Source organism: Ambystoma mexicanum, chromosome 13, assembly GCF_040938575.1.
Source record: "Ambystoma mexicanum isolate Mex_15411 chromosome 13, UKY_AmexF1_1, whole genome shotgun sequence".
In the NCBI taxonomy this organism is placed as follows: Eukaryota; Metazoa; Chordata; class Amphibia; order Caudata; family Ambystomatidae; genus Ambystoma; species Ambystoma mexicanum.
The window spans coordinates 624,448,728-624,476,182 of NC_090938.1; the positions used below are offsets into that span (position 1 = coordinate 624,448,728).

General features: G+C 43.6%; 1 protein-coding gene across 2 annotated transcripts in view; it reads left to right on the top strand.

Moving 5' to 3' along the window:
- LOC138521585 (keratin, type I cytoskeletal 20-like) overlaps positions 1-27,455 on the top strand; it is a 153,277-nt gene that overhangs the window by 85,718 nt on the left and 40,104 nt on the right. For both annotated transcript variants that reach the window (XM_069634530.1, XM_069634531.1), the window contains exons 2-4: positions 403-485; positions 15,454-15,610; positions 27,088-27,252. In XM_069634530.1, coding sequence (XP_069490631.1) covers positions 403-485; positions 15,454-15,610; positions 27,088-27,252 — 405 coding nt within the window. The remainder of the gene's footprint in view (positions 1-402; positions 486-15,453; positions 15,611-27,087; positions 27,253-27,455) is intronic.

The window sequence follows — 27,455 nt, forward strand, 5'->3', positions numbered from 1 at the left end:
TCTTCTGTGGTGGCTGCATTATGTAATGATGCTTTCTATTTTGGTTACTTTCTTCCCGTTCATTGAATGAGAATTAGACATACTTAGTATTGTCTATACTAAATATCTGTATGGTTGTGTGTTTGCTTTTCTCTTAATTGTGTAACTATTGCGTTCTGTAATTATCATTCTGTAATTACCTTTTTAATAATCTTAATCTTGTATTATTGGTGGCTAATTTATTGCTGTTATTATCTGTTATCATTGAGTATGTTCTCTAATTTTTGCTATACGTCGTGTGAAAAGTTATTTTGAAATATAACACAATAAAAAAAGTATTGATTATCTGTCAAAAAGCGCACCTACTCCTACCTACTATATACTAGTCTATTACTGACCCACAACCTTGCTTGTGCTTTGCAGATTGTGACTGGACGGATGGACAATGCCCGGCTGACACTGCAGATGGACAACGCAAAGCTGGCAGAGGATGACTTCACTACCAAGTAGGCTCTGCTTCCATATTGCCCTTTTTCAGTTATGAAATAAGTAGAGGGTCAGGAAGGGTTGGCACTAATGTTAGAGGACTTTTCTCCGCAAGGCTATTAGTTTCAGGCCAACGCTCAGGCCAATGTGACTGGCAGGTAATAGCACATTGGTTCAGCTCGGCGATGAATGTGAAATGGATGTATCCATTTTCCAGGATATCCAGTATGTGTTTATTTTTATATTTATGTATTTTATGATGTGTGTTCATACACGTATTGTACTACATTCTACAAGCAGCCTCGCAGTGTGTTGACAGGTTAAACCCAGACGACTTGTGTTGTCAGAGTTGGTTTTTCTCCCATGCTCCCTAAAATTGAACTATATACACTTTACACTCGAACAAAGCTAGTACTGCTTTCATCAATCAAGGTGTGCGTCAACCTATCCTAGTTGCTTTACTGACAGGATTAACCCTAACAGGAGAAAGATACAATGGGAGGAAGATACTGTAGGTCCCGCCTGCAGTCGAGGCGGCTGCATTGGAGGTGTAGAAAAGTGGAGAGGGTTCCGTCGTTTACCATGGTTTATGGTCATTGCATCGAATCCTTTGCATTAAGGTGCCTTTGCATCAGATGTTTTCCATCTAAAAAATGTGCATCAAAAGCATTTTTTATTATTATTTTTAAATAAAACCCACAAACCCCTGTTTTTTACCCTGAAAAATCCACCTACACAAAAATTAACCCTTTACGCCCAAAAAACATGCATTCAATGTACATGTTTTAGATGTAACACATTTGATCCAAATGCATTCGATGGTAAGGCTTTCGATGCAATGACCAGATACCTTTGCCATTGAGATAGGAATAGTGATCAGGCCTCCACATGTGCACCCTGTCACTCGTCATAGTCATGACATAATTGACACTTGGCCAGAAAAACATTGTGTGCTGTGTGCATGTGGAGAACTGATGCAGCGTGTCACTTTTTATTCCTGGCGAGTCGAGGCAACTTGAATGCTACCACTTCCTTGTACCCTAAGAGATGCCTGGCATCAGAAGAACAGAATTTCCTATAGGGAGAGTGGGGAAAGAATTTGGAGTTGGGGAATTCAGGGCCCAGTCCAGGTAAAGCTTTGAGAACAATGTCTTATGTGTATTAAAACTCCTTTCTGTTAGAAATACCACACAATGAATACAACCCCCAAAGTAAGACAGAGCCTCTTGCACTGCCCATCAGTGCCCAACACAGCTGCTCAACAGCAGTGATGTCATTTCACCAGACCCATGGGGGGAGCAGAAATGAACTCACATGGCTCATGACCTCATTGATGTGCCACTGTGCATCTTACACAATACTCATTGACAAGTTGAGGATCCATCATGTAAATAAACAGCAGTTGATACTAGACAGACACAATCAGATTCTGGAACTAGCTAATGCTAAAGGTATGCTAACTTTTAGAAGTACACTAGTCAGATTGGTTAAATCGCAGAGCTCACAAAGCAGCCCACAAGGGGGGTAGGCATTAAAACTGTGGTAGGCATGGCTATTCATCCCAAAATGCCATGCATGCTCATGTAAGGGTAAAATAGTAATGAGGTGGCCTGCAATGTACCCTTTCTTTCTGTCTCAGTTGCATATGATTTGCATATGGTCTTTCCCCTTCTGTAATGGTTTAGCAGACGAAGAACAGTGGTCTGCAGGGTTGCCCAGAGCAATGCCAGTGGTTAGGATTCATTCTAAACCTTCCAGCCATCACCTCTTTGTTTTTGCTTTGTCTCCCCAAGTGGGACGGGTATACCCAGACATGGGTCCCGTGCCTTCTGGGCCTAGAGACCCAAGCTAGTCCTCACTGATGAGACCCAACAAGGCTGAAACATGTTTGGGGATGCGTGTGGTCTCGTGCAGAAGGGATGTGACCTAGCAGTTTGGGCTGGACTGCCCCCTTTTGGGGTGGGAATAAGCCTGAATTTGCATATGGTCTTTCCCCTTCTGTAATGGCTTGGCATGTGAAGAACGATGGTCTGCAGGGTTGTCCAGAGCAATGCCAGTGGTTAAGATTAATTCTAAAACTTCCAGCCATCACCTCTTTGTTTTTGGTTTGTGTCAGGGGCATAGCATTCATTGGTGACAGGCGATGATAAAAGTTCACCCACCATCGACTACAAAGAACTTGTTTACTATTTAGTCAGACCATATTGTTTAACTCCACTGGATTAAATGATCATAGCTCTGGTCGTCTCCCAGTGGATGCAATTCATGTATGCAGGATCCATATGAGTATTATACCGATATTTACCGCATTGGTACTTTAGCCATGTATTCGCCACCAAAGGATCAGTTACTCTGAGGGTCATTGATTACAGTTTAATGGCCTTGATATCAACTCGGACCTTAAGCTAGAAAACATGGCAGTCCTGCTCACATGGGCATATACCAGCCAGAATCCATTCTAGCCAATTTGAATTTAAGCACAGTGATGAATCGATACATCTACCTCTCATTTGGTATTTCCCTCTTGGGAACTACATTTCCCATAAAGCGTGGCATCCTTCAGGCAAAACAGACTTCTTCCAATGCGAAGTGCTGATACGATGCCTGTTATTGCTTGTTTGCTCCTGGAGCCTGTAGCATGTTACACTGCTTATCCACCGCAGCCAGCAGGTTACTAAACTACTTATGTGTATCGTTTCGCACAGTTCCCCTGTTTTGTGAAACTCTTGAGGATGTCCGCCTGTTGTTTGGATATCATCCATAAATATTGAGCGATATATCATGCAAACGTTCCTAAGAACAATTCATTTAAACCCTCACAGAATCAAATTTGAGATGTGGTGCATGGACGTCATTTCACCAAAATGCCAGGGGTAATGGAAGTGACATCACATGGCCCTTGACCTCTGATGACATCAAAGGAAATGATGTGCTATGACCCCATCCCGGAGTGACATCATGGGAAGCGATAGAACACGACATGTCAACCCTTTAATGAGACTAGCAATTATTGTATAGAATTCCAGAAAGACAAATTATTTGTTATTCCTATTCATTCTCATTTAGGGTCACTGCTTAAAGTGTTATACTTGTGCAAACCCCTTTAAAAAAAAAAAGTAATAAAAAAAAAGCCTGAACAAGAAAGCCAGCCACTCTAGAAACAAAGACTCACATGCCATTGGTCACAGCCTAGGAGCTTCAATTTGTAAAAAAACAACAACAACAATGTTTTTTTCTCGTTTTTATTTTGGGGGTAGCAAGGGAGACCACAGGGGTATCATGGGAAACCTCAGGAGTGGCCAGTACGATCCCTGGTGACTCCTAAATGACGTCCCTGATGTGGTGATGTCTTTTTGCCCTTCTGACATGTTGCCACGTGATTATGTTATAAAGCAGGATTTAATCCCCTCAAATTATCATCCATTTGAGGTTTCCCCAAATCACATCGTCTCATTTTAACTACCAATTGTACCTTAGTCTCCCAGATCTCATTTGTCCCTGGAATCTGTTTTCTTCTAAAGAAATATTTAGGTTATCAGTCATACAAGCTTCTCTAGGTTGCCTCTCTGTCTCCAGTACTTCAGAACGTGCCTCTCCGTCGTCCTAACCGAATAAGTCACAGTGCCTTCATTCCTCTGGCTCCCAGTAGGCACTCGTTAAGGCAAGTTCCGTTCCAGGCTGCTCCAATGAGATTCATGACTTCATTATTCATAGTGATATAGATCATATGGTGATTACTCAGACACGGTTACACGAACATTCTTGCCCAGCTAATGCTGCCGCTCTTCCCGAAGGTCTCACTATGCGTGTGGCTCTCAGGAAACAGACACGGGATAGGGGCATGGGGAGCAGTTCTCATGACCAAGGGCTATATTAAAGCAAAGCTCACAATGCGCATTGACATCCCTGACCATGAAGTAGTAACTCAGGATCTTTATCTGCGCAATGTTTAATTGTCTGCCATATTGTAACACAGACTTAACCGCACATTCATCGAGGTGGTTCTCTCTGTCATGAGATTAAAGTCCCCATTGATGTCATTGAGTGTTTGTTGGTATGAATTCTAATGATTCTAACGATTTGAAAAACACTTGCTTATCAACCTTCCTCAAGGTGCCAGGTTTCCTTTTGATGGCTACCCAACCTACTCAGATTAGAGAGTAAACTATAGACTGGGTTATTACAGGTAATATTCAACCCCAGTAATCTGTGCAGTCTTTTTGTGTGTTTTATGGAGCATGTGGAAGTTCTCTTTCCTCTACCTCTGGTCCATGCTACGCCTTCTACGCAATTGAGAAGCCCTCTTAATGCATACAGAGATAAGAGAAATCTCTGGCATAAATGAACACTCTTTGGCAGAGGGCATCACTAATCTATGCAGCCCCAATTTCTTTCATCTGTCAAACACGTGATGTGAGCTCCCATTCAAACGAAAAAGTCAAAAATCAAAACTATTAGCATTGGATCTTCGTGGAACTTTCAAGGCCCTCCCAAATGTAGTGTGCGCATGGTAAAGGATCCCCAATCAAGCTAATTGGTTTTTACTCAAACAGGCTGGAGAGAAGTATACGCCTATCTTTCCTGAGGCTGTTAGGAAGTTGTATGCAAAGCAGATAGAGGCGTCCACCAATTGTACAAGAGAATTGTTCAAGGTTTTATAAGGCTTACGCAACCCATATTCTAGCTGACCCTCTGTGAATCCTACGCGTCTTGGTACAATACCTTTCAAGCATTCTTCTCCTAAACAATTCACAAGATAAGAACTTGCATTGGAAGCCAAGCTCACATTTCTTTCCTGTTAGGATAACCAATCTGATGCGCAATATGGTGTCGAGTGAAAAACTCTAAGGCACACTCAGAAATAAAACAATATCGATTTAGTAAGACAGTTCATAGAGCGGCCTTTCAAAATCGAACTGTCATGCCGGTGCCACACACGAGTGCACGCAGAGGCAGATAGGCTTGGCTGGGATGGGCACAGGAAGACAGAAGTCACGGCCGTGAGGTTAGTGTTTGTGTGTCTGTGTGTCTCTGTGCAGGTTGTGGGGGTAATGCTTGTAGTGTGTTTGGGAGGGGCTCGGGAGAAGGTAAGTGTGTTTGTGTGGTGAGTGTTTGTTTCATGCAAGGTTGGGTGCAGATGGACGAGTAATTGTGCTTTTTCTGTGTGTGTTTCTGAGGGTGCATTGACTGTGAGGGGAGGGGGTTGGGTAGGAATTGTTATGACGGTGACGGTGTAAAGGAGTAAAAGGGATTCAGGGAGTGAAACAATATGATGGGTGAGGTGATTGGGGGATTGCTTTTCAGTCGGAATGGGCGGGGATGAAAATTGATATTAGCGTATATTAAGGGCCAAAATTGACAAAATTGGTCTTTTTTTGCGTGCAGCCTGTAATATTCGAGCATATCAAATCGCCTGTGGAATAATTTGAGTTCAAACCATTAACATGTGAAGACACTAATGCTAACATTTAGGCAGAAGGATAGCTCAGGGGAAATGTGTTTGTCTTGGACGCAAGCCAACGCAGCACAACACAGGTTTGAATCCTGATCCCGTGCTTAGAAACCACTTGTTGATATTACTTGCATTATGAAAGAACAATTATAGTAATGATACTTCTTAGTTGTTTATGTGCAATATTTGTCCATCTACAGTCAATAAAGACTAGGTGGACATTTTAAGTCCCATCATCAGAACATTTGGGAATGCTTCTTTTCGGAATGGCTTGTTCCTTAGGGTCCGCTACTCAAGGAACCTATCATGGATCCAGAGGATTGTCCCATTTAAAATACCCCCTTTTTTTCAAACTAAAAATACTACTAAAGCAGCCTCCATTCAGGTGCAAACGCAGCTGGAAGAGCAGCTCCTGCCAGGCGATAGGCAGTCTGGATTGCGTCCCACAAAAGGCAAAAGTCGCTTTTAGACATAAAGGAATCTCCCTGGACCAAGGGCGCTCTGTCCTGTGGATGCCGTTGCATTTGGCTTCATCCTTTGATACGTTGGACCATTCCATTCTACGTCATCATTTTAAAGAAACAGTCTCATGTCATCTCTCGGATAACATCTTTTGTGAGTAATAGAATGTTTCATAATAGGACAGAGGAATGTTCCTCTCGGTAAAGGCCGTAGAATATGGAATGCCTTAAAGGGCTTGTGATTCTCACATCTTAATCAATGTATAGATATACAACTATCTTATCAAAGCATAGTCCAGTCCACACTTCAGAGTGTGGAGTGAATGATGTCTGAGACCTAAGCAAAGTCCAGTCCACATTTCAGAGTGTGGAATGCAGGATGTATGAGACCAAAGCATAGTCCAGTCCCCACTTCTTAGTATGGCACACAGCATGTCTGAGGTTAAAGCAAAGTCCAGTCCACACTTCAGAGTGTGGAGTGCAGGATGTCTGAGACGAAAGCATAGTCCAGTCCGCACTTCAGAGTGGGCCGCACAGCATGTCTGAGGCCAAAGCAAAGTCCATGCAACACTTCTGTGTGTGGAGCACAGAATGTCTGAGGCCAAAGCAAAGTCCAGGCCACACTTCAAAGTGTGGAACGCTGGATGTCTGAAACCAAAGCAGAGTACAGTCCACAATTTAGAGTGTGTTGTGCAGGATGTCAGAGGCCAATGCAAAGTTCACTCAACATTTCAGAGTGTGTTGCGCAGGATGTCTGAGGCCAGTTCAAAGTCCTGTCCACATTTCAGAGTGTGTTGCACAGGATGTCGAGACCAAAGCAAAGTCCAGGCCACCCTTCAGAATCTGGAGCACAGGATGTCAGAGGCCAGAGCAAAGTCCAGGCCACATCTCAGAATGTGAAGCGCAGGATGTCTGAGACTAAACCATAGTCCAGTCCACACTTTAGAGTGTGTTGCACAGGATATCTGAGGCCAATGCAAAGTCCAGTCCACATTTCAGAGTGTGTTGCGCAGGATGTCTGAGGACAATGCAAAGTCCAGTCCACATTTCAGAGTATGTTGCACAATCTGAGACCAAAGCAAAGTCCAGTCCACACATCAGAGTGTGGTGCACAGGATGTCTGAGAGCAAAGCATAGGCCAAGCCACATTTCACAGTGTGTAGCACAGGATATCTGAGATCAAAACAAAGTCCAGTCCACATTTCACAGTGTTATAATGTTTGAGACCAAAGCATAGTCCAGTCCACATCTCAGTGTGTGGTGCACAGGATGTCTGAGACCAAAGCAAAGTCCAGGCCACAATTCAGAGTTTGGAGCGCAGGATGTCTGAGACCAAAGCAAAGTCCAGACCACACTTCAGAGCTTGTGGCACAGGATGTCTGAGACCAAAGCAAAGTCCAGTACTCATTTCAGAGTGTGGAGCACAGGATGTCTGAGACCTAAGCAAATCACAATTCACATTTCATAGTGTGGAGCACAGGATGTCTGAGACCCCAAACAAAGTCGAGGTCACACTTCAGAGCTTGGAGCACAGGATGTCTGAGACTAAAGCAAAATCCCATCCATATTCCAGAGTGTGGTGCACAGGATGTCTAAGACCAAAGCAAAGTCCAGTCCACACTTCAGACGGTGGAGTGCAGAATATCTGAGAACTGACTCCATTTCAATAAAGATAAGACTGAGTCTATCAGTGGCCGCTCCTCTAGCTGTTAGAAAATGTGATCAGGGTTTTCTCGGATATCTTGTTATTGGGTCACTCAATCAAAACACAGACCACGGTCAATACTCCAGGTATTATTCTTGACTCTTCATGATCCATGACCCCCTCGTGTTAAGATCCACCAATTAGCACCTAAGAGATCAACCTGCTGCTATCAGCTGCCTATTGGGAGGCTATAGGTAGAGCTATAGTGGCACAAACCTGGACTATTGCACTGCACTTGATCTGGAACCAGTGACTTAATAGCTTTGTACCTGAAATTTGTGAAAAATACTTCCACGCACATAACAACACAGCGATATATGTGCATATTAAGATAGCTACATTAGGTGCCAGTGAAAACAAGAATCGTGTTTTTACCTCGTATTATGGCTCTTAAGCCCTTATATGGTCAAGCCTTCAAAATATCTAAAGCAGCACCTGAAACGCAACGTCTTCGCAAACTCAAGGAGTGCCAGCTAGGTGTACCATGAATATTGACCGCTTTCCCCGTTCAAGTGTGTCTGGTCAAGTCCTAAAAATTAAAGTGTGGGGACTCATCAACAAACGCAATTGGATGCGACGTCGCCAGAAATTAGCATATCAAGGTGAAATATGCATATTTCATTAAATTGGCTTTGCATAACCACCCAAATTGCACAGGACGAATGGCATTTGCCTTTCATAAAATCAACACCCACACAAAACCAAGAGGATATTTTCTTCTAATAGTGTTTTTGAAAATGTTAAAAGGAGTCCACGTTTTAAACCCCAAGAACCGATACCAATATTTTCCCTGGAACTTGCAGTACCGGAATGGGAGATTTCACCTTCAGTTTTCATCAGGTTATGTAGTGCAGTGGACCCAGATCTGACAACTGCGTTTCGATCCCCGAGGTCGGCTTTACTTCATACTTCACTGTTTCTCATTTTAGCTGGGGGGACTGAGCCCCCCCTCAGTCCACCCACGTGTACCCTCGACTTCAGCCCTGGGTAAACTGGGCTGGTCCTGGCTATGAGACAGTTGAATACTCGTCTGGTTGATTTGCACAGTGTGAGTGACCATTATGTGTTCAGGGAACAAGTTGAAAGCTTCCGACTTTAACTGTTTGTTCTGCTCTCAGGAATCCCACTCCCATCAGAGTTCTGCACTGTTCTCTCTTTTTTTTGTACCATCACTTCGATCTCAATGCCTTCCTTTGCGTTCGATCTGCACACTGAGACACCGTGGAGTCATAGCGGCTAATCTCTGCATCCCCTCCGTCCCTCTCTAATGGGTGTGAATAATAACACTACCGATAAATGGAAGACCCTCAGTTCCCATGCTTTAGACCAGGGGTCTGTAGCCTTCGGCTCTCCAGACGTTTTGGACTACAACTCCCATCAGCCCTAACCATCATAGTAAATGGTGAGGGATCATGGGAGTCGTAGTCCAAAAGATGTGGAGAGCCAAGGGTTGCAGACCCCTGCTTTAGACAAACGTCATCATCGACTGGAGGAGGATACTGTTGATATAATCCTACGACGAAAACACCACTGAAATATTTAAATAAACTAAATGTTACCCACACAGCTAGCTCATCATCCGTGAGCGGAGAAGAAATATGGGATACGATGAAGTTGTTAGCGCTATAAACCACACAACAAAAATTTTAAAAATCCTATAACTCTTTTAAAGCCCTGCCCTTTAAAGATAAATCAATGTTCCTGGAAAACGGTTATGAAATAGAGTCACCACGGCTTTACTTCAGTTCAAGGAATATTATGGTAGATTGTATAAACAATTAGCAAAATAGAGCATCCCAATTGTCTTTACCTGAGAATTCACTATTTGGCGGGCCACACAGAAGTCGACTTCATTTCTTTGCTAGCTAGGGGCACGTAGCTCACCCTATGGGAAGATGCAGTGGCCCACAAGAAATACCACTCTGGTCCAAATGTAGACATAACTTTTCCACAATTTTCTTCACATGCCTTCCTGGTCAGTTTATCTATCCTCTGCCCTCATCACAACAATGTACCTGACTTTGCTCCTCTCTACCACTACTTAAGGTTCTGTCATGGTTCTCCTTTGCCTCTTTGGCAGGCAAAAGTGTTTTGACGCCATAAGCTATGGCACTAGGTGCTATACAAATGCAGGTTAACATAACATAACAAAACTGTGCGTGAAAAGTGTCCAAAGCAACCCGTCGTACCAGCATGGCCAGATCAAAATGAATTTACATGTAAGGAACACAAGTCAGGCTGATAATCCACTTTAAATGAGGCTAGTAATGCAGTCGCCAAAAGCTGAATAAAGCAAAGCTTGAGCTGTCTGCATGGTTTTGAGCCCATCATCAAACTTATCTTCGGTCTGGGTCGTCGTGGCATTTTGCTGGCATTTTGCTGGGACAAACCACCATCTCTCAAATTCCCCTATTTTGCGAAGACATCATTCCCATAGCATATTGCGCAGAAATCAATTCTTGTGATATTTTGTGGGGGTGGGGCGTTTATTTCTCACCACTGAGAGTTAACAACCAAAAGAGAGTTCCAGTAGTCATAGGACTAACTCTCACTGGGGAGTCAATTTCTTCATTAGAATCATCACCTGCGGTCAGCTTGCTTACCACTGCTTGTGTGGCTCAAATCAGCCAGTGGTGGGCTCTAGCACTGCTGTGGTCTGTCTGGAAGAGGTGCATCTGCATTGATCACTGTGTACCCCAAAAGGGAGTGCATCCTCTTTCCATTACGAATAGTAGTGTTTGTTATCACATAGGTGCTCATGCTGCATTCCTCCAGCTACTAAGTGCTGTCAGTGGAATTGAAGTTGTAAAGTGCAGCCTGTCCTCAAGTAGAAAACATCACTTTACTCGTGAGCTATCTACCCACAAACAATTGAGTAACTGGGTATGGCCTCCATGTTTGGATTAATGCACCCATGCGCCCAAGACTTTCCAGCATTTTTCCAAGACTGCTCAACCTCGCTGACTATTTTGTAGGTTGTAAGCACTATTATAAAGGCATTGTGGAATACAATTGATCCATGAGCAATCTTATAACAGCTTATAGGCTGGGCTGCCGCGGGAGGGTAGCTTAGCAGCAACGTGCTCGCCTTGGAAGCAAAACAACACGAAGCAACACAGTTTCGATCCCCCGGTCCGCACTTAGAAACCTCTGGGTATCAAAGTGTGTTAGAAATATGCAACTAAGACAAAATAAAAAACATTTACGCAACTAAAAAACCAAAACAATTCCTGTAACAGCACCTCGATGCCCGCGGGCTGCGTGAGCGCTTTAAAAAGGCAAAATAAAAAAATAAAGAAAAGTTCCATTGAAAGGAAAGCAGCCCATATGTTGTTAAATTTTATTTAGGCTCACTGGGAGAAGTCACCGAAAATCCCTTAAGTGTTAGGATAACTCCCTTATTCCCTCTATTTTTCGATAGGGCCCCTTCTATAGAAGATGTTTCCCTATTTAGAAGGTGTTACCACCACCTAAAAACTCACCTTTTAACTTCAAATATGAGAGAAATAATATTACAATATGTGGTGTATTGTTGTAGATTTCAGGTTATTCCATATCTTTCCTAAAACATAGTGTGGGAGGACTAATTGCAACACCACCAGCATCTTGGCTGCCGAAGAGGAACAGGCAGAGGAGATGAATCCATTCTGATACACAGAAATGGAGAGCTCTGAGGAAGCACCAGTAAGCGCGAAACACGCGTGGACTGCATACTCTGCAGTAAAACCTACACTTCAAAAACTACCAGGACATGTTTCGACATTTCCAAAGCGGGTGGCATGAGCCTTATTTTGCTCCTTCTGTTTGACCACTGTCTGTAGCAGGGAGGGCCTCAGCAGACACACCTGCGTGGCACACTCGGAATATAATTAAACAGTAAGCCTTAAGAAAAGGTCCGCAGAGCCCTCTGCCGCAAGACTGCATCCACATTCAATAACATCTATGAAAACTTTTCAGGATCATGTAGAAAATCAGTGGAACGATTGTTCTTCGGCTTCTGTCTTCAGATATCTGTATACTTCAGTGCTATGAGGATGGCAAGTGAAATGAATATATCAGTGGACGTTAATGATAGCCCTGTGTCTGCACTTCTGGGATTTCTTAAGGATCTACTTTAAAGCTTGTCTTGCCTCTATGGTTCAGTGAATGGTTCTTATTATGGTTTGCTCTCCAGGACATTAAGTGTCAGTATTGCGAGTATGTGTGGTTCTCCTCACTCCATTTAGTCATTCTCCAATCCTATGTTTCGGTTGTATGTACGACCTAAATCGAGCCGTCTATCCACATTTTCAAAAGGGAGATATCACCAATCCAGTTTTTTTGTGACACATATTATTTATGTTGATCTAAAAGCCAGTGCATTTCATTGTAATTTCCTTTTTGTGTACTGTTATTGTGTGTATATAGTCCTTAGATCTTTCATGTAGAATAATGCTTGTTAATCAGCACTCCGCATTTATCCCAACATGTTTCTGCGATGGGTGTTCAGACATTCATCAGGTCAGAGGTATGCATGCACTCAGAATGATACATCTTACAGTATTTCAGTGCTATCCATTTAGTGTGGCATTATGGGAAACATGTCTACAACGGCTTAAACTGCGGTGTGTGCTGACTGATTTCTTTAATTTTTATGTGTGGGCTTTTGAAAGGAAATTTTGGAGATTAAAACAATTTTACATTTCCTGCTGGATTGCTCCCAAGTCTGTGTCCTTTAACAAAGAGTTATGCTATTAACTTTGGAAAGGTCATGAACTTCGGAAGGATAGAGAACTGGGTCAACACTGCTGGGATGCAAACCTGCCATAGCAGGCTGGACACACACGTCACAAGCACGTGATTAAGGCACTGAGCCATTTTGCTGGCTCTTCGCCCATTTCACATCTCTAGGGCATCAGTCAAATATCTGTTTTGTTTGAATGCAGTTGTGGAAGAACAGAAACACCATTCAGTATTCTCATTCGGATTTGCATAAAGTCTCGAGCTATGACTTAATGAAGTCCGCTATTGCTCGGATTGTTATTTGCCCTGCCTGTTGTTTGTGTTTGATTAATTTACAATTCCGGAAGTGCCTCATGGGTGATTGCCACTGCACTAGTACATAATTCAAATGACTGGTGCATTGAAGAACGGATGAGGAGCCCAGGTTCGATTGCATACCCAGAAAGCTGAAGCACAAATCTTCATTGCCACACTCTCCTTCACAACTCATTCAATGGCAGGTCCGATGCCAGCCTATCTTTCCTCACTCTAGTGCCATAGTATGGCACATGGTACATGTGGGATTGCTTGCCCAATATATCATCTAGTTCAGTGTAATCTACACGTTTATTTGTTTTAGGAGATCAAGTGGGCATTTCGCTCCATTATGATCAGCAGAGTTTCGTTATGAGGGTCAGGATATAACAAGCAGGGTGTACCCATATCCAGTCACCGGAAACCTAGAACCTCATAGGGCCACGATCTGGAAAGACAGACCCCACGCTGCACCATCTGCCTCCCTCGATGCAGCGCTACGCGGCCACCTGCCCCTCTCATGGAGGTTTGGAGGAAGAGGCCTTGGAAGTGCAGAACTCTCCGGCTGACACCTGGCTGCCCCTCTCTCCTCTCATGAGGATTTGAGGGTGGTTTGACTGTTGCAGCTGAATATCAGAGAGGCGATATGGGTCCCCCACAGGCTCCTTTGACACTGCAGCACCATCCAGCAAGCCCAGCAGTACAGGTTGTAAGAACACGTTTTGGAAAAGCAGCTGGAGTTCAACGACTGAGAGGACAGAAGGGCAAACAGACAGGACACCTAATTATGTGGTGAGCACGCATGAAGCTCATTACAGCAGTGATGATCATGTATATGCATACACATACCAAACGTGGATCATTAAACACACTGAATGTGGATCCTTAAAAGCACGGCATATGGATCCTTAAACACACTGAATGTGGATCCTTAAAAACACTGATTGTGGATCCTTAAACACACTGAATGTGGATCCTTAAAAGCACGGCATATGGATCATTAAACACACTGAATGTGGATCCTTAAAAACACGGCATATGGATCATTAAACACACTGAATGTGGATCCTTAAAAACACGGAATATGGATCATTAAACACACTGATTGTGGATCATTAAAAACACGGAATATGGATCATTAAACAAACTGATTGTGGATCATTAAAAACACGGAATATGGATCATTAAACACACTGAATGTGGATCCTTAAAGACACGGAATATGGATCATTAAACACACTGATTGTGGATCATTAAAAACACGGCATATGGATCATTAAACACACTGATTGTGGATCATTAAAAACACGGCATATGGATCATTAAACACACTGAATGTGCATCATTATAAACACTGAACGCAGATCATTAAAAACCGCTGAATATCGATCATTTAGAATCTGTTTTTATTTTTTTTTAAATTCAGAATTTGAATTTTGTAATGTGTATCCAATCCATACTACCTTAGACACAATGGAGACCAATTCCTGATTATCAAACAATAATCAATTTTATTTTAGTTTGGAAGCAGAGAATGCATACCCCTTTTACTTGGCATTTCAAACACTACCTATTGGCAATAGTCCTGTGGGGCTACACGCCCCTTTGACCTTGCCAACGGAATCTGGGTGCATAGCGTCACTGGCCGAGTGAATTGGGACAGAATTTCCCTGATTGCAGTCTCAATGTCGGCTTCCAATGGCAGCCGCGGGGACCTTCCAGATCTGAGTTTAGCTAAGAAAGTCATGGTTCTACTACCTTCAGGCAATGTGTATGAGATGCGAGCCAGGCAAAGTGCCGTGGGTTTTACTATCTTATCTGGCAAGTGCCAAAGGGACCAATATATTCCATCCAATTTGGAATATTGGTAAGGGCCTCGATGGTTGCTGTCCGTGGGTTGGAGGCAGTGAAGTCAGTGGCAGCAATGGCTCTGGTGGAGCCAGTGGTTTGATGTCATTCATGACTGATGCTGATTCGTGGGTGGAGGAACCCAATGGGGTGAAGTTTGGAAGAGTGCTGAAGACACCCCTATGTATGTGCCTACAGTGATTTGGACGCTGAACCAACATCCTGACCCTACTTCTCATTCCGTCCATCACCAGGCAGTATTCCTCATACATAACCTGCATTCTCTTGGACCCTTGCATACATAGTTGCGGCCACACTGCAGCTGAAATGCGCTATACAAGAACAGAACAAAATGAAATGCCATACCCACCTCAGTTAGGTTGGCTGCTTGAGCGAAGTCTGCGAGCCCAGGTTGCCCTAGCCATCTTCATTCAACCACTCCAAGCACAGTTGCAAGTTCTTAGCCTGTGAGCCATGCATAAATAAGGCATTGTTGTGTTTTGTAGGCATGACAGGGAGAAGGCTGCCCGGATGGCCCTGGAGTTCGACGTGGAGCGAATCCGCAAGCTGCTCGACGACATGACCATCGTGAAGACCGACCTAGAGATGGAGGTCGAAGGCTTGAGGAAGGATCTCCTCTCCATGAAGAAGGAGCATGAAGAGGTACTGTGTCTGTGTGTTGTGCATGCATGTGGGTGTTCAAACAGGTATGGATGTGTGGAATCTCTATGCGTGTGTGTGTGTGTGTTTGTGTGTGTGTGTGCATACACACACATGCATACTCTTTTGAACCCATATGTGTGTGGGGATCTTGTTTCTGTGCCTATGCACGTTTCCCTTGCTGCATGTGGGTGAGCATATGTGTGATTAAGTCCTTGTTTATGTGTGTGCTAGTGAACACATTTAGGGGCCGATTCATGGAACAAACGTGCGCCGAAAATCTTCGCGCAAGCATGCGCAAGCATGCGCAAGCGGAAAAAAACAGGTGCACGCGCACGCGTGCGATACATGGAAGTCCCTGCGCGTGTTCACCGCGGGATGTGCGCCAAACCCGTGCATGGCGCACAAGTCACTGCAACATCGCGAAAGGCGTGCGCGACGCGCACAGTGAAAGCGCACAACCTCAGCGCACACACCAGAAAGTGGGCGGGACATGGGCCGTAACGCGCGGAATGGGGAACAACACGCGAAAATAAGGGCGTAACTGGGGATGTACTGCAGGGAAGTAGACGGAACGCCCACACGCACTCGAACCACACGTATTCATGGAATCGAATAGGGCAAAGCCACGCACAGCCAAAGACACGCACAAGCTGAAACACGGCCGCCACACGAAGGCAGGCGGTAGAGTCCCAGCGCATCAAAAAAGTGGCGCGCGGGAAGTTAAATACGCGATTGAGCGGGGTACGTGGATTTCAGGGTGCGCGGGTAGTCCCCTGTGGTGTGGGCTGCCTGCAGAGGTCGTGGAGGGGGTAGAGGGGAGACCTGGGAGGACCCACACTGGCAATTCACCTCTTCAACTTCCCGCACACCTACGTAATACACTGCCCCACTCGCACAGGCCCAATCGCGTGTAGGATTTCTCGCGCACCCCTGTAATACACGTACCCAGGCCTATCGCGTGTGGGGACACCCGCACACCCCTGAAATACACGCTCCCCGCTCTGCGTTTGCTGCTGCCCTTTGCGCTGGATTGGGGATTTTGATGGCTTTTCCCTGCGCAAGGGGCGTTCTTGGGGGCGTAACTGACGCTGCTGCAGGGTCGCTGCGCCACTCTGCGCCACGGCTGGTTCTGGATATTGGAATCCATGAATACTCTGTGCGCATGAATGTGTTTCGGCGCACGCGGCTGGCGCAGACTACCGCACGCGCACACTGTGCGCCAGCCGCGTGCGCCACTTGTGCGCCGAATTCTATGAATTGGCCCCTTATTGTCGTGCATGTGTGTGTGGGCTTTTGGGTACAGTTCTGCAGAAGGAGGGCTTTCTTAACGTCCACCAGAGTCTCAAAGACCGGTTCTTTCAGAAAGAGAGCCTAGGGTAAATGCCACGTAAACAAAGGTAAAATAAAATGCAGAATAAATAAATTTTAAAAAAAATAAACGACCAGCGTGATATTCAATCCTCATAAGTCCTTTGGCATAAAGAGTGTTTACGAAGCAATCCACCAAACATTGGCATAAGAATGGATGGAATAAACGTGATGTGTAATGTCTGCTTGAATGCATTGGTCCGAACAGGTTGTGTGTGTGTGAAATACTACAGGTACGAATGATACGTGGATGGCCTTCACTCTTAGAAACCGCTTCCGGTGTTACTTGGAGACTTGGGAGTTAGAAACACGGCAGCATTTTCCCAGCATCGGTGCCACCCTCGTAAGCGCTTTCCAGACCTGTTCCACCTGTCTGGAACAATTGCCTTCTATGTGTAATTGTATGTTATTGCCATACAGGAAAAGGGTAACAATTACGATTAATTATATTCCAGCTGCATACACCTGGACACATTTCATTGCACTCTGGAAGTTAACCAAGCACATTTAAAGAGATGGCACTATCCAAAATGCTCAGCAACCGGCACAGCTGGTATCTGGTCCCCAGTCAGAGGTTGGTGGCATACATGTTTGAGACCGCTGGCCTCTAGTCGTCTCCTCTCCATGTTGGCACGTTCCCTGGGTAGGTCCCGGGGAGTCTAGAAAGAGGCGTAACAAGCGCTGGTAGGCCTCCAACTGGTGCAAAACCTCAGCCTTGACTGGATTGGTGGACCTTTCTCCACGTCCCCACCCAAACCAGGTTTTCATGACCAGGGACTTGCAAATGACTCTCTTTTAGATTCCTAGATTCAACAATATATTTTGGGTTCCATATCATTCCATCGCCAGGTTTTTAGGTTTTTGTTCGCAGAGTTTTTTGCCGTCTGATTTTTGGCCGTGAAAACAAAACCACATTTTTTAAAATAAATTGGCGGGGGTTCTCCCCTCAATTCCTCTTCCCATTTTTTTTTGGACCTATTTCCCTCACACTCTACACCTTGTATCTTTTACCCATCCATATTTTTCAATTCGTTTTTTCAGCCAAAAATCGGCGGAAAAAATACAGTCGATGATTGAATATCGTACCGTCTTTTGTGGACCTCCTGAAAACGTGTAGTAGATTTAAATCTTGAGGGCCTTTCGTAGATAGCACTGCGCTAGGTTTCTGCTCGAGTTTGCCTTGAGAAAATCATTGCACTTTAACTCACAGCTCTACAAGCAGTGAGTAACTGGGACCAGACACGTGCTATATGGCAAACTCTGCTTACAAAGATTCTGATCTGTGCAGTCAAATGGAACTATATAAATGATCTTTTCATAGCCAGTTAGATAGCACAAACATATACGCGTTTGCCACGGATGCCTGTGCGCGACCTGCTGTGGCAGATTCGAATCCTGGCAGGGTCTTCTCAGCCCTTCTGATATTTCAGTGCTCTGAGACCTATGGGTGTATAGCACTATATATATTTTTAAAATGTTTATTTGGGTATTTTGGTTTATGACCAACCTTCAACCATTCCAATGAATAAGACAAATGGGCCTCATTACGAGTGTGCCAGTCCGGTAACAACGGTGCCAGTAAGCTACCGGCACCGTCGTTACCGGACCGGCACACTCTGAGGTTTGCGAACGGGTGCCTTTCCGCCCGCCAGGTCTGAACTGGCGGGCGGAACGTCACCCGCTCGCCGACCTTGACGGATGCATCGGCACGGTTATTAACGGTGCCGGTGCATCTGGTCTCCCCATTCCCATTGAGTCCAATGGGACTCGAATGGGAATGGGGAGCAATATTTTCCAGTGTCCGGCAATAGGGAATTACTGGCACCAGAAAAAAAGGACTCCGGTGGCAGCCATGCCGGCATTTACTGGCATGGCTACCGCTGGACTCATAATGAGGTCCATTTACATCATAGAACATCCATAAAATCATCTCACTACATTTTCTCAAAATGTTTTATCGCCATATCACAAAGACCTCTTATAGTGAAGCAAAAGGACACACAAAGACATCCTCTCACTGATTTTCCTTGCAAGAGTTCATCATTACATTTTCCCATAATCCATCCCCCCAAAGACGACATCAAGAAAGTGTACCCCCGCAAAGATCCATGGAAATGCCCCCCCAGAAGCAGTTGTCACCAAACATCTCCCCCGCCCCACAGTAGTTGCTCCACAAATTTCCCTCAATATCTCTTTGTCAATTGTGTCAGCGCCCCACTATAAAAGAAAATATAGTATGCGAGAATATGTTTCAAGGATTCCGGTATATTTTTTGTTGTTGATACAAACGGCAAAACAACTCAGTCATTTTTCCCTGTTTGCAGGCTCCTAGTACCTCCTTAGTTGGGTACAGGTTCATGCGTGTCTGCATGAAATGAACACTGCCATCAGGGCTCAGAAATGTTTCTAAATAGTTCGGGGCTGTGTTGTATGCCTTCGTTTCGTGAAGGCTGTATTTGTAGCAGGTGTATTTTCCCCTTGCTTGCATGTTTTCTATCCAATCTTTAGACCACAAATTTCGCTTTACATCGTCTGGGTTCAATACCACATTTTCTTGTGTTGTTCCCAGGCACCTGAACAAAGCCTCACACGTCGGCTCCCATTCTCAGAGAGGCCAAAACTCCCAATTTCCTTTGCCTTGATTACAATTTCAGAAGGAATTGGCTGGTTCTCCATAATACATTCTCTGTATAAAGCGAGAGCCCTCCATTCTACTAGAGCATACATTGAGATCAGCCCCAATTCAGATCTTATTATCAGCGTTGGGAGCCCCTTTGGAATATGGAAAGTTCTTCTCTAGAAGCTACCTTCCAATGATGCCCAGCTTTGCCAGGGTAAACCTAACGTAGCTTCCGCTCCGTATGTTAAAGTTGGAATTACTTTGTTTTTATAAAATATTAAGAGTAGCTGGAGAATGCATTTTCCATTCTTTTTATGGATCACCATCGCTTGTGTCGTCATGGCCTTCATTTTTTGCCTTTAATTTGTTAACCATGGGTTGATGATTTATGCTTACCTTTATTTTAATTCCCAGATATGTGATAGAGTCTACCAGTAAACGGCTTCCTCCACCAATGGAGCATTTAAAATCGGGTTTTCCCTTGTTTCGAGCTGAACAGAGAATCATGACTCTTGATTTCATTACATTTATCTCCAGTCTGTTATCACTTGCACACTCCTGCATCTTATTGTGTCTCCTCTGGAGTTCAGTCTGCATTTCGTCTATAATGAAGAAATCCTCGGCATATAACATCCAATCCAATTCTCTACCACAGATCTTGGGAGGGGGGGCACTTTTGTTCTATCTAAGGAACACTGTAAATCTGCCAAATACAGATTGAAAAAAGCAAGGGCTAATGTACACCCCTGCACGTGTTGATTTCTTGGGATAAGCCGCCTCGAGCATTCATTCTAACTTTCACACTAGTCTCAGTATAGAAAGCCTTTATCGCGTGCACGATGTCCATCGGACAACCCAAGCTTCTCAACCACAACCATTCCCTTATGACACTATCGAACGCTTGTTTCTGATCGATAAAAGCCAGATTAATGTTTGCTCTGTTCTTTAATGCGCTTATCTTTAAAACACTTAATAGGAACAGATTTAAAGCAGTTCCTCTCCCCTTGAGAAAAACTGTTTATCGCAAAAATCCAAATGGCCCTCCGTTAATGCCCAAGCCGATAATCATTTCAGAACAAGTGATGCATAGAGCTTGCCAAAACTACCAAAAGAGCAACAGGGTGTTAGTTCTCTGGATCTGCGCTATTGCACAATCACTGAGGCCCTCCATATCTTTCCTATCTCCATTTTGTTAGTTACCTGAGTAAAAAGGCAGACCATCAATTCCGTCCAAGTTTTTGGGGCACTTTTAAGCATATGGTTTGTCAGCCTGTCTGGCGCCGATGCTCTTGATGGACTCCCGCTTTTTATTAGGGCTTCTATGTAATCTTTCTCAAATACAAATGACCACTTTTGTAATTGTACCTTTTCCATCAACTCAAATGGAGTATCTAACGATGCAAAAAGGGTGAATTTTTTGGAATCTGGGTTCCTTCCTCATCTAATCTAAATTCAGCCATTTTGATGAAGGGGTGTGGGCTCTATGTTCCTACCACTGATAGCCCAAGGACATTTTTCATTAGAACTAAAAGACCCGAAGAGGGTCGACCCTTGTCTCCTTTCAGTGCCAGATTTAAATAGAAAGTGTATCCATTTAACATCGGTTTTTACCGTAACCATGTATCCTGCAAACATATTCTGTCACAGGCTTCAAAAACAGGATTCTGGTAATTAAATCGCTGTACAATGCCTAGGGAATTCCAAGATCCAATTACCAGGGCCGACCCATCCCCATTATCTCACTCTATTTGTTACTCTGCCCTGTTAAGGCTCTGGCCAACCATGACCAGTCATCTCCTCTATTAAAAGATATATTATATTTTGGGTTTCCGTTCACTGCTCAGGAACCTTTGTTCTCATAGTCTAATGTTATTAGTAGGGGACATCCTTTACCCATATCCGACTCCTCGTTGTCACTTATCGGACATGAGTTCTCGGCTCCCAATACGTCTTAAAGAGTCTCTTCTAGTAGCGGCCTGCCCTTTCTTTGCTGTGTTTTTTTTTCTCCGGATGTGGGCTTCCTACCCTTTTTTTGTGGTTTATCACCTGCCCATTCCTTAAAGTCAAAACCTACTGGATGAACTGTCAATGACATGTCCAGGAGGGACGATTTGACAAGTTATGAGCTTAAGTGGGTCACAGCCCCATCATGCTCAGAAATGTCAAAATGTTTGTATCCTCTGAAGTTATTGCACGCAAGGCAGGGATCTGGCAAGGATCTAGAGGAAGAGTCTTAAAATATTACACAAGTTTAGAATCAGACCTTCCTTTGTTGAAATCAATCTTTCAAGGAAGAGCTTGTTTTCCCACACTTGCTTCCTTCCTTTGGTAACCTTCATGGGTCTTTCGTGTCTCCTTGTGTTGTTTTCTGAAATCCATAAAAGCCATCACCTTTTTAGCACAGTTTTGATTGTATTCAGCTGACATCTTCTCTTCCGAGGTTCGGAATAGAGGAAATATGTCCACCTCTTTAGTATTTTCTGTTGGAATAACTTCTCTCTTGGACATTTTTCCAGCCAAGTTTGATAGTGATTGGCTTTCGTCGCTTTGCCAACAAGTTCGATACTAATTGGCTTTCGTCGCTTTGCCTACAAGTTCAATACTGGTTGGCTTTCATCACTTTGCCTACAAGTTCAATGCTGGTTGGCTTTCGTCGCTTTGCCAACAAGTTCGATACTGGTTGGCTTTCGTCGCTTTGCCAACAAGTTCGATATTGGTTGGCTTTCGCCGCTTTGCCTACAAGTTCGATACTGGTTGGCTTTCGTCGCTTTGCCAACAAATTCGATATTGGTTGGCTTTCGTCGCTTTGCCAAGCTTTTTCCTCTGTTAAGGACACTATATGCTGCTCAGCAAAATGGACTCCCTCTACTTCACACTCGAATATGTAGAAAAATTCAGTAAATCCTCAACTTCTGATTCAACTTGCTCGTCAGTCCTCGGCGAGTTTATAGTTCTGCGGTCGACTTCCAGTCCAGAGCACTTTAAATCTGATTTTCTTTCACTCGTTTTACAGTTTGCAGTCAATAGCGACATTTGCACATACAAAGGCAAAGACATATTTCTCAAAAAATTCCTTGCTCCGTTTGATTTTACTTTTTTGGGCTGTTGTTTATTTTTCTCTTTTTCGCTGGTGCTGTTCTTTTGGTTTCTCTTTTGGTTGGTTTGGGGCCTTTTTACTGTTGAAAATCGGCTAATCGTTGCCCTTCAGATTTCGCACCTCCTTTCCTAGAGCTATATAACAAAAATATGATTTTAATTGTTAGTGAACATCTGGTGGTGACTCAGAAATTTAAAAAAAAATACATCTTCTATGGGCAAAACCATTAAATGCAGTGTTTAGATGGATCCTGGAGTGAACCGAAATATATAACAGTACAAAAAGTAGGATTATGGTCCCTAAACCCACTTGCACTAAAACGCTTGAGTCTATGTTCCAACACACAGTACGCATACTAACCAAGCCACCCACACAGGGCAATTGATCCCCCTGCCAACAGACAACAGTCACCCCAATTCTACACCTCTCCACTAACGTGTGTATGACAGCCACGATTCTTGGACTCCAGGGAAACTAGGCTACAAATATCTCAATTTCTCCCATCTCAAACCACCCAGAACGAGACCCACACATAGTAACTAGCTACTTCCGAACTAAAATATCATCAATAGGCAACCTATGTTGCAGCTTTCCTCTTTCACAACTATCCAAACCCTACCCCAAACCTAACCCAAACCCTAACCCCCATACTGTGAATAAGGCCTGGTTCAACGTGTTTTTTGGCAGTGCGCAATCACTTAGCACCGTGCTAAAGGATCCATGAATAAGGCCATTAGTGCTTTATTTGTGAATTGGGCCCTTGTAGCCTGGTGCAGAGAGTACTTTTGTAGTGCAAAGTTTCAGCTACTCTCTGTGAAATAGGTCTGATGCAAAGTGTATTTTTGCAGCGCAAAGTCATTATGTACTGTGCTAAATGTTCTGTGTGTTAGGCCCTCCATGTGTACTACACAAGCATTCTACAGCTAAGGCAATTACACATTTATTTTAGGCTTCCATACCTAGATTATCATTTGTTGGAGTAGAACTCATCATCCATAGGTGAGGCCACCCCCGCCCACAGGCTCTCGCGCAAGTACCAAATGCATCCACCTGCTGACAAAAGGCTTGTCGGATCAGTAGCATTGCAATTACATGATAATCTGTCACCAGGATGCATTTAGTAATTGCACCCTACCAGCAGGCTGTGGTTTCCCTCCAGACAATTGCCCCGAAAAAGAAAAACTCAGCATTTCTCGTGAGTCTACTCTTTCAGAATTATGATTCATTTCCCTCTTTTAAATGCAACAAAAGCAGCAAAAACCCAAAACGTTTCTGTAATGAAGTGCAAGGACTCGTTTTTTACACTAACCCAATGTATAGGGGGAAAAAGAAGATATATTTTATTCTCACCACAGTTCCTGCCTTTATATTGTGTTCTGTACGATGATGTTGTTTGTGTAGGCTCAAGCACCATGTGCCTGCCTCCGCGAGGCTGTTTGATGTGCGCTCATCCAGCTTATAGATGATTGGGCCATAATTAACAGACACATTCATAGACACGTGGGAGTCTTTGCACAACACAGGAGTTGTGTTGCATAGTGATGCACATGATTAAACAATCCTCTTATTCACAAAAGTGACTTGTGCATTGCAGGAGGGCGGGTGTGCAGCACATCCCTGCATAGCGCAAAGAGTATATAGGTTTGGGGTATGGGGATATTATCCACTCCTGCATCCATGTGGGGAGAAGGCTGGAGCCTGATGCAATGAGCAGGTAGCTGCCGGCCCAGCCTGGGAGCCAGCTTTAGCATGACCGCCATTAAAGGGCTTCTCACAGTAAATTGATAAACAAATAGAAGCAGCACATTTCGACTTCTAGCAAAGCGGTATATATAGATAGATAGATAAATAGATAGATAGATAGATAGATAGATAGATAGATAGATAGATAGATAGATACACACAACAAGAATAAACTTGCAGTCTAGATTTCAGCGGTATACTTAAGAAAACCCGCACTCAAGGCCAAACCAAGTTCACAATATTAACTTTATTAAGATAAAAAGTACATCATACGTGAGTTCGAAAAACAACAGTCACCAATATCAGGCAGATCCAGATGTACACAAACTCACCTAACCGGGTGGAAAAACGTCACGCGTTCCGCTCGATTTACGAGCTTCCGCAGGGTGATTTAATCCATGTTTGTTTAGCTCTCTGTGTATTTGAGCCTTCGATTCAAACAGCAGGCTCCACCCCTACATCTCATGATCCCGTGATTACGTAGCTTAAACGTAACAATATTACTAAATAGTTCAAGCCACCATATTTAAATACTGTGTGAATAGCCCAATGATATACAAGTGTTCGATATTTTAATGGGAAAAGCGTGCTAATGCTTGCAACGGGGTGTGAGAGTTGCCCGCTGTTCATTTCAATCAAATTCACAAATGTATGAAAAATATAGGAGAGTGTGTGTGCAAGTGCGCTAATACATGAAATGACCTTTAATATACTGTATAAGGTTCCTGATACACCGGTCATACAAGCCGGCAGATTTTTAGTGTAGCAAAAATGAGCAGCATAGCAGTATTTTACATGCTATAAATGCATTTTGGAATTAACCATAATGCATCGCTCCCCTATTTTAAGGCAGTGGAACTCTCTTCACGTTATCATGATCCTATGAAGGTTTTAATAAATGGTATTACCAATCTATGATTCCACATCAAAGTCCTGACCAGAAAAATGCATATAAGTCAAGTATTGAAACAGTTGTTACTACAGTGACTTTAAGCACACTGTGTGTTGCACAGTTGCAAGTCATGGAGGCACAGGTAAAATTAAACCTCTAAAATAGATGTTCGCCTTACTAACGTGGTAAAGTCCAAGTGCATGGCAATCAATTACTTTCTGATGCATCTAGAATGAACGGATAGTTCACAATTACACATCTGAATTAGTCAGATATTCATGCCTTTTTAAAGGTTATAATAAAGTGCAAATGCACATATCTTCCTACTACAGTTCATTAAGCCTAGATTTGTGCAAATAAGCAAACGCATGATCTTTTGATCCAAATGCTGTACAGATATGCAATGGTGTAAACATTATGTTGGCCAAAGTAAAAGTAAAAGTGCAAATGTTACAAAAATGTAAACATGTCATCTATGTTAGTCTGAATGAAAGTGCCAGTGCAATGGTCTTTTGATGTAAACAATAAGTTAGAATACAGTAAAATAAACATTCCCACCGTTGTGCCTTAGGCGAAGTGCAAAAGCGCACATCTTAGGTCAATCATAAACATGACCAAAGATAAGAGAACCTAACAGGCAAAAAGGAGCGAGAACAAGAGACGGGAAAGAAGAGAATAAAGAGATATGGGATGACAGCATACTCATCTACTAGTAGATAGAAAAAGTTACCTCGAACATCTCATATCGCAGTCTGAGTTACTCAAAAACATTCAATGAACATCATAATTGGTCTGGTAGCATATATACCCAAAGAAATAGATAAGTAGATATATAACAAACTATTGGCCCACACGAATAGATGGAATTATCTACTTACAAAGACATAAAGTTCAGAATCAATGTTCAAGCCTTTATGTTTCAAGGTGTCAAATTTACAAATAAGTTGGGCTCCTAACTGGCACAATTTTAATTTTCTATTGCCCAGCCTCTTGTATGTATGTATGTATGTATGTATGTATCTATGTATGTATGTATGTATGCATTTATTTTTGTGATGCGCCGAAAGCCCACAGGCCTGAGGGCGCGGACATAAAGGCAGAGGACTACGAGTAAGACATGACCGGAATGTCTGGTCTAGTTCAAGATAATAGATCCGTTATTTAAAGAGCAGTGTTTTCACTTTCTTTTTGAAAATCTGAAAGTTGGCTTCTAATCTGAGCGTGGTTGGCAAGCTATTCCATTTTAGGGATGCTTTAAATGAGAAAGAGCGTCTTTGTCCGAGTGATCTTAAGTAGACCTTGTTTTTTGGATCTCAGTGATCGTCCTGGTTCATAAAAGGATATTCGTTCCTTTAAGTAGGTAGGGGCAGAGCCGTAGCGGCAGTGGTGGACAATTGAGACCACTTTGAATGCAACACGATCGTCTACCGCCAGCCAGTGTAAGGCTTTGAGGTCTTCTGTGATGTGATTATGTGGGGGGTTCTTTTTTTATAGCTCTCACTGCGTCATTCTGAATGACTTGGCACTGGTCTATGCAACCCTTGCTTGTTCCCATTAGCAGGGTATGTGAGCCAGGCAAATACATTTCTTTTATATTGCCATTGTGTTTTTTTCCAAAAATATGCAGTTAACGGGTATGTAAGATCTCCATTTATTTTGGATTGCTTATGTGCAGTGCTCTGAACACTCACACTGCATCATGATCCTCTCCTGCTGATCGTACGGCTAAATTGTCCTTCTTCCTTGTCACTGAACAGGAAATGAGTACCTTGCGGGCCCAACAGCGCAGCTCCAACGTCAGTGTGGAGCTGAATGCGAAGCCATCTCATGGCCTGTCGAAGATCCTCAAGGAGGTCCGAGAGGAGTATGATGCCATCATCGAGAAGTACAGCCGAGAAGCTGAAGCACATTACAAAGAGCAGGTGAGGCTGTGAGACTGAGACATGGCTCAGGCAAGTGTCTAATGAACATGTGCTCTGGGCAGGGCCTTAATGAAGCATTGGTGGAGACAGTGTTTAACATAAATGGGTGGGACCCTACTCCAAGGTGGTCTATGAACACATGCCCCGAAACCGGTCATGAAGTCCTCTAATGTGGCAGAAAAAAGGAAAATGACAACAACAGT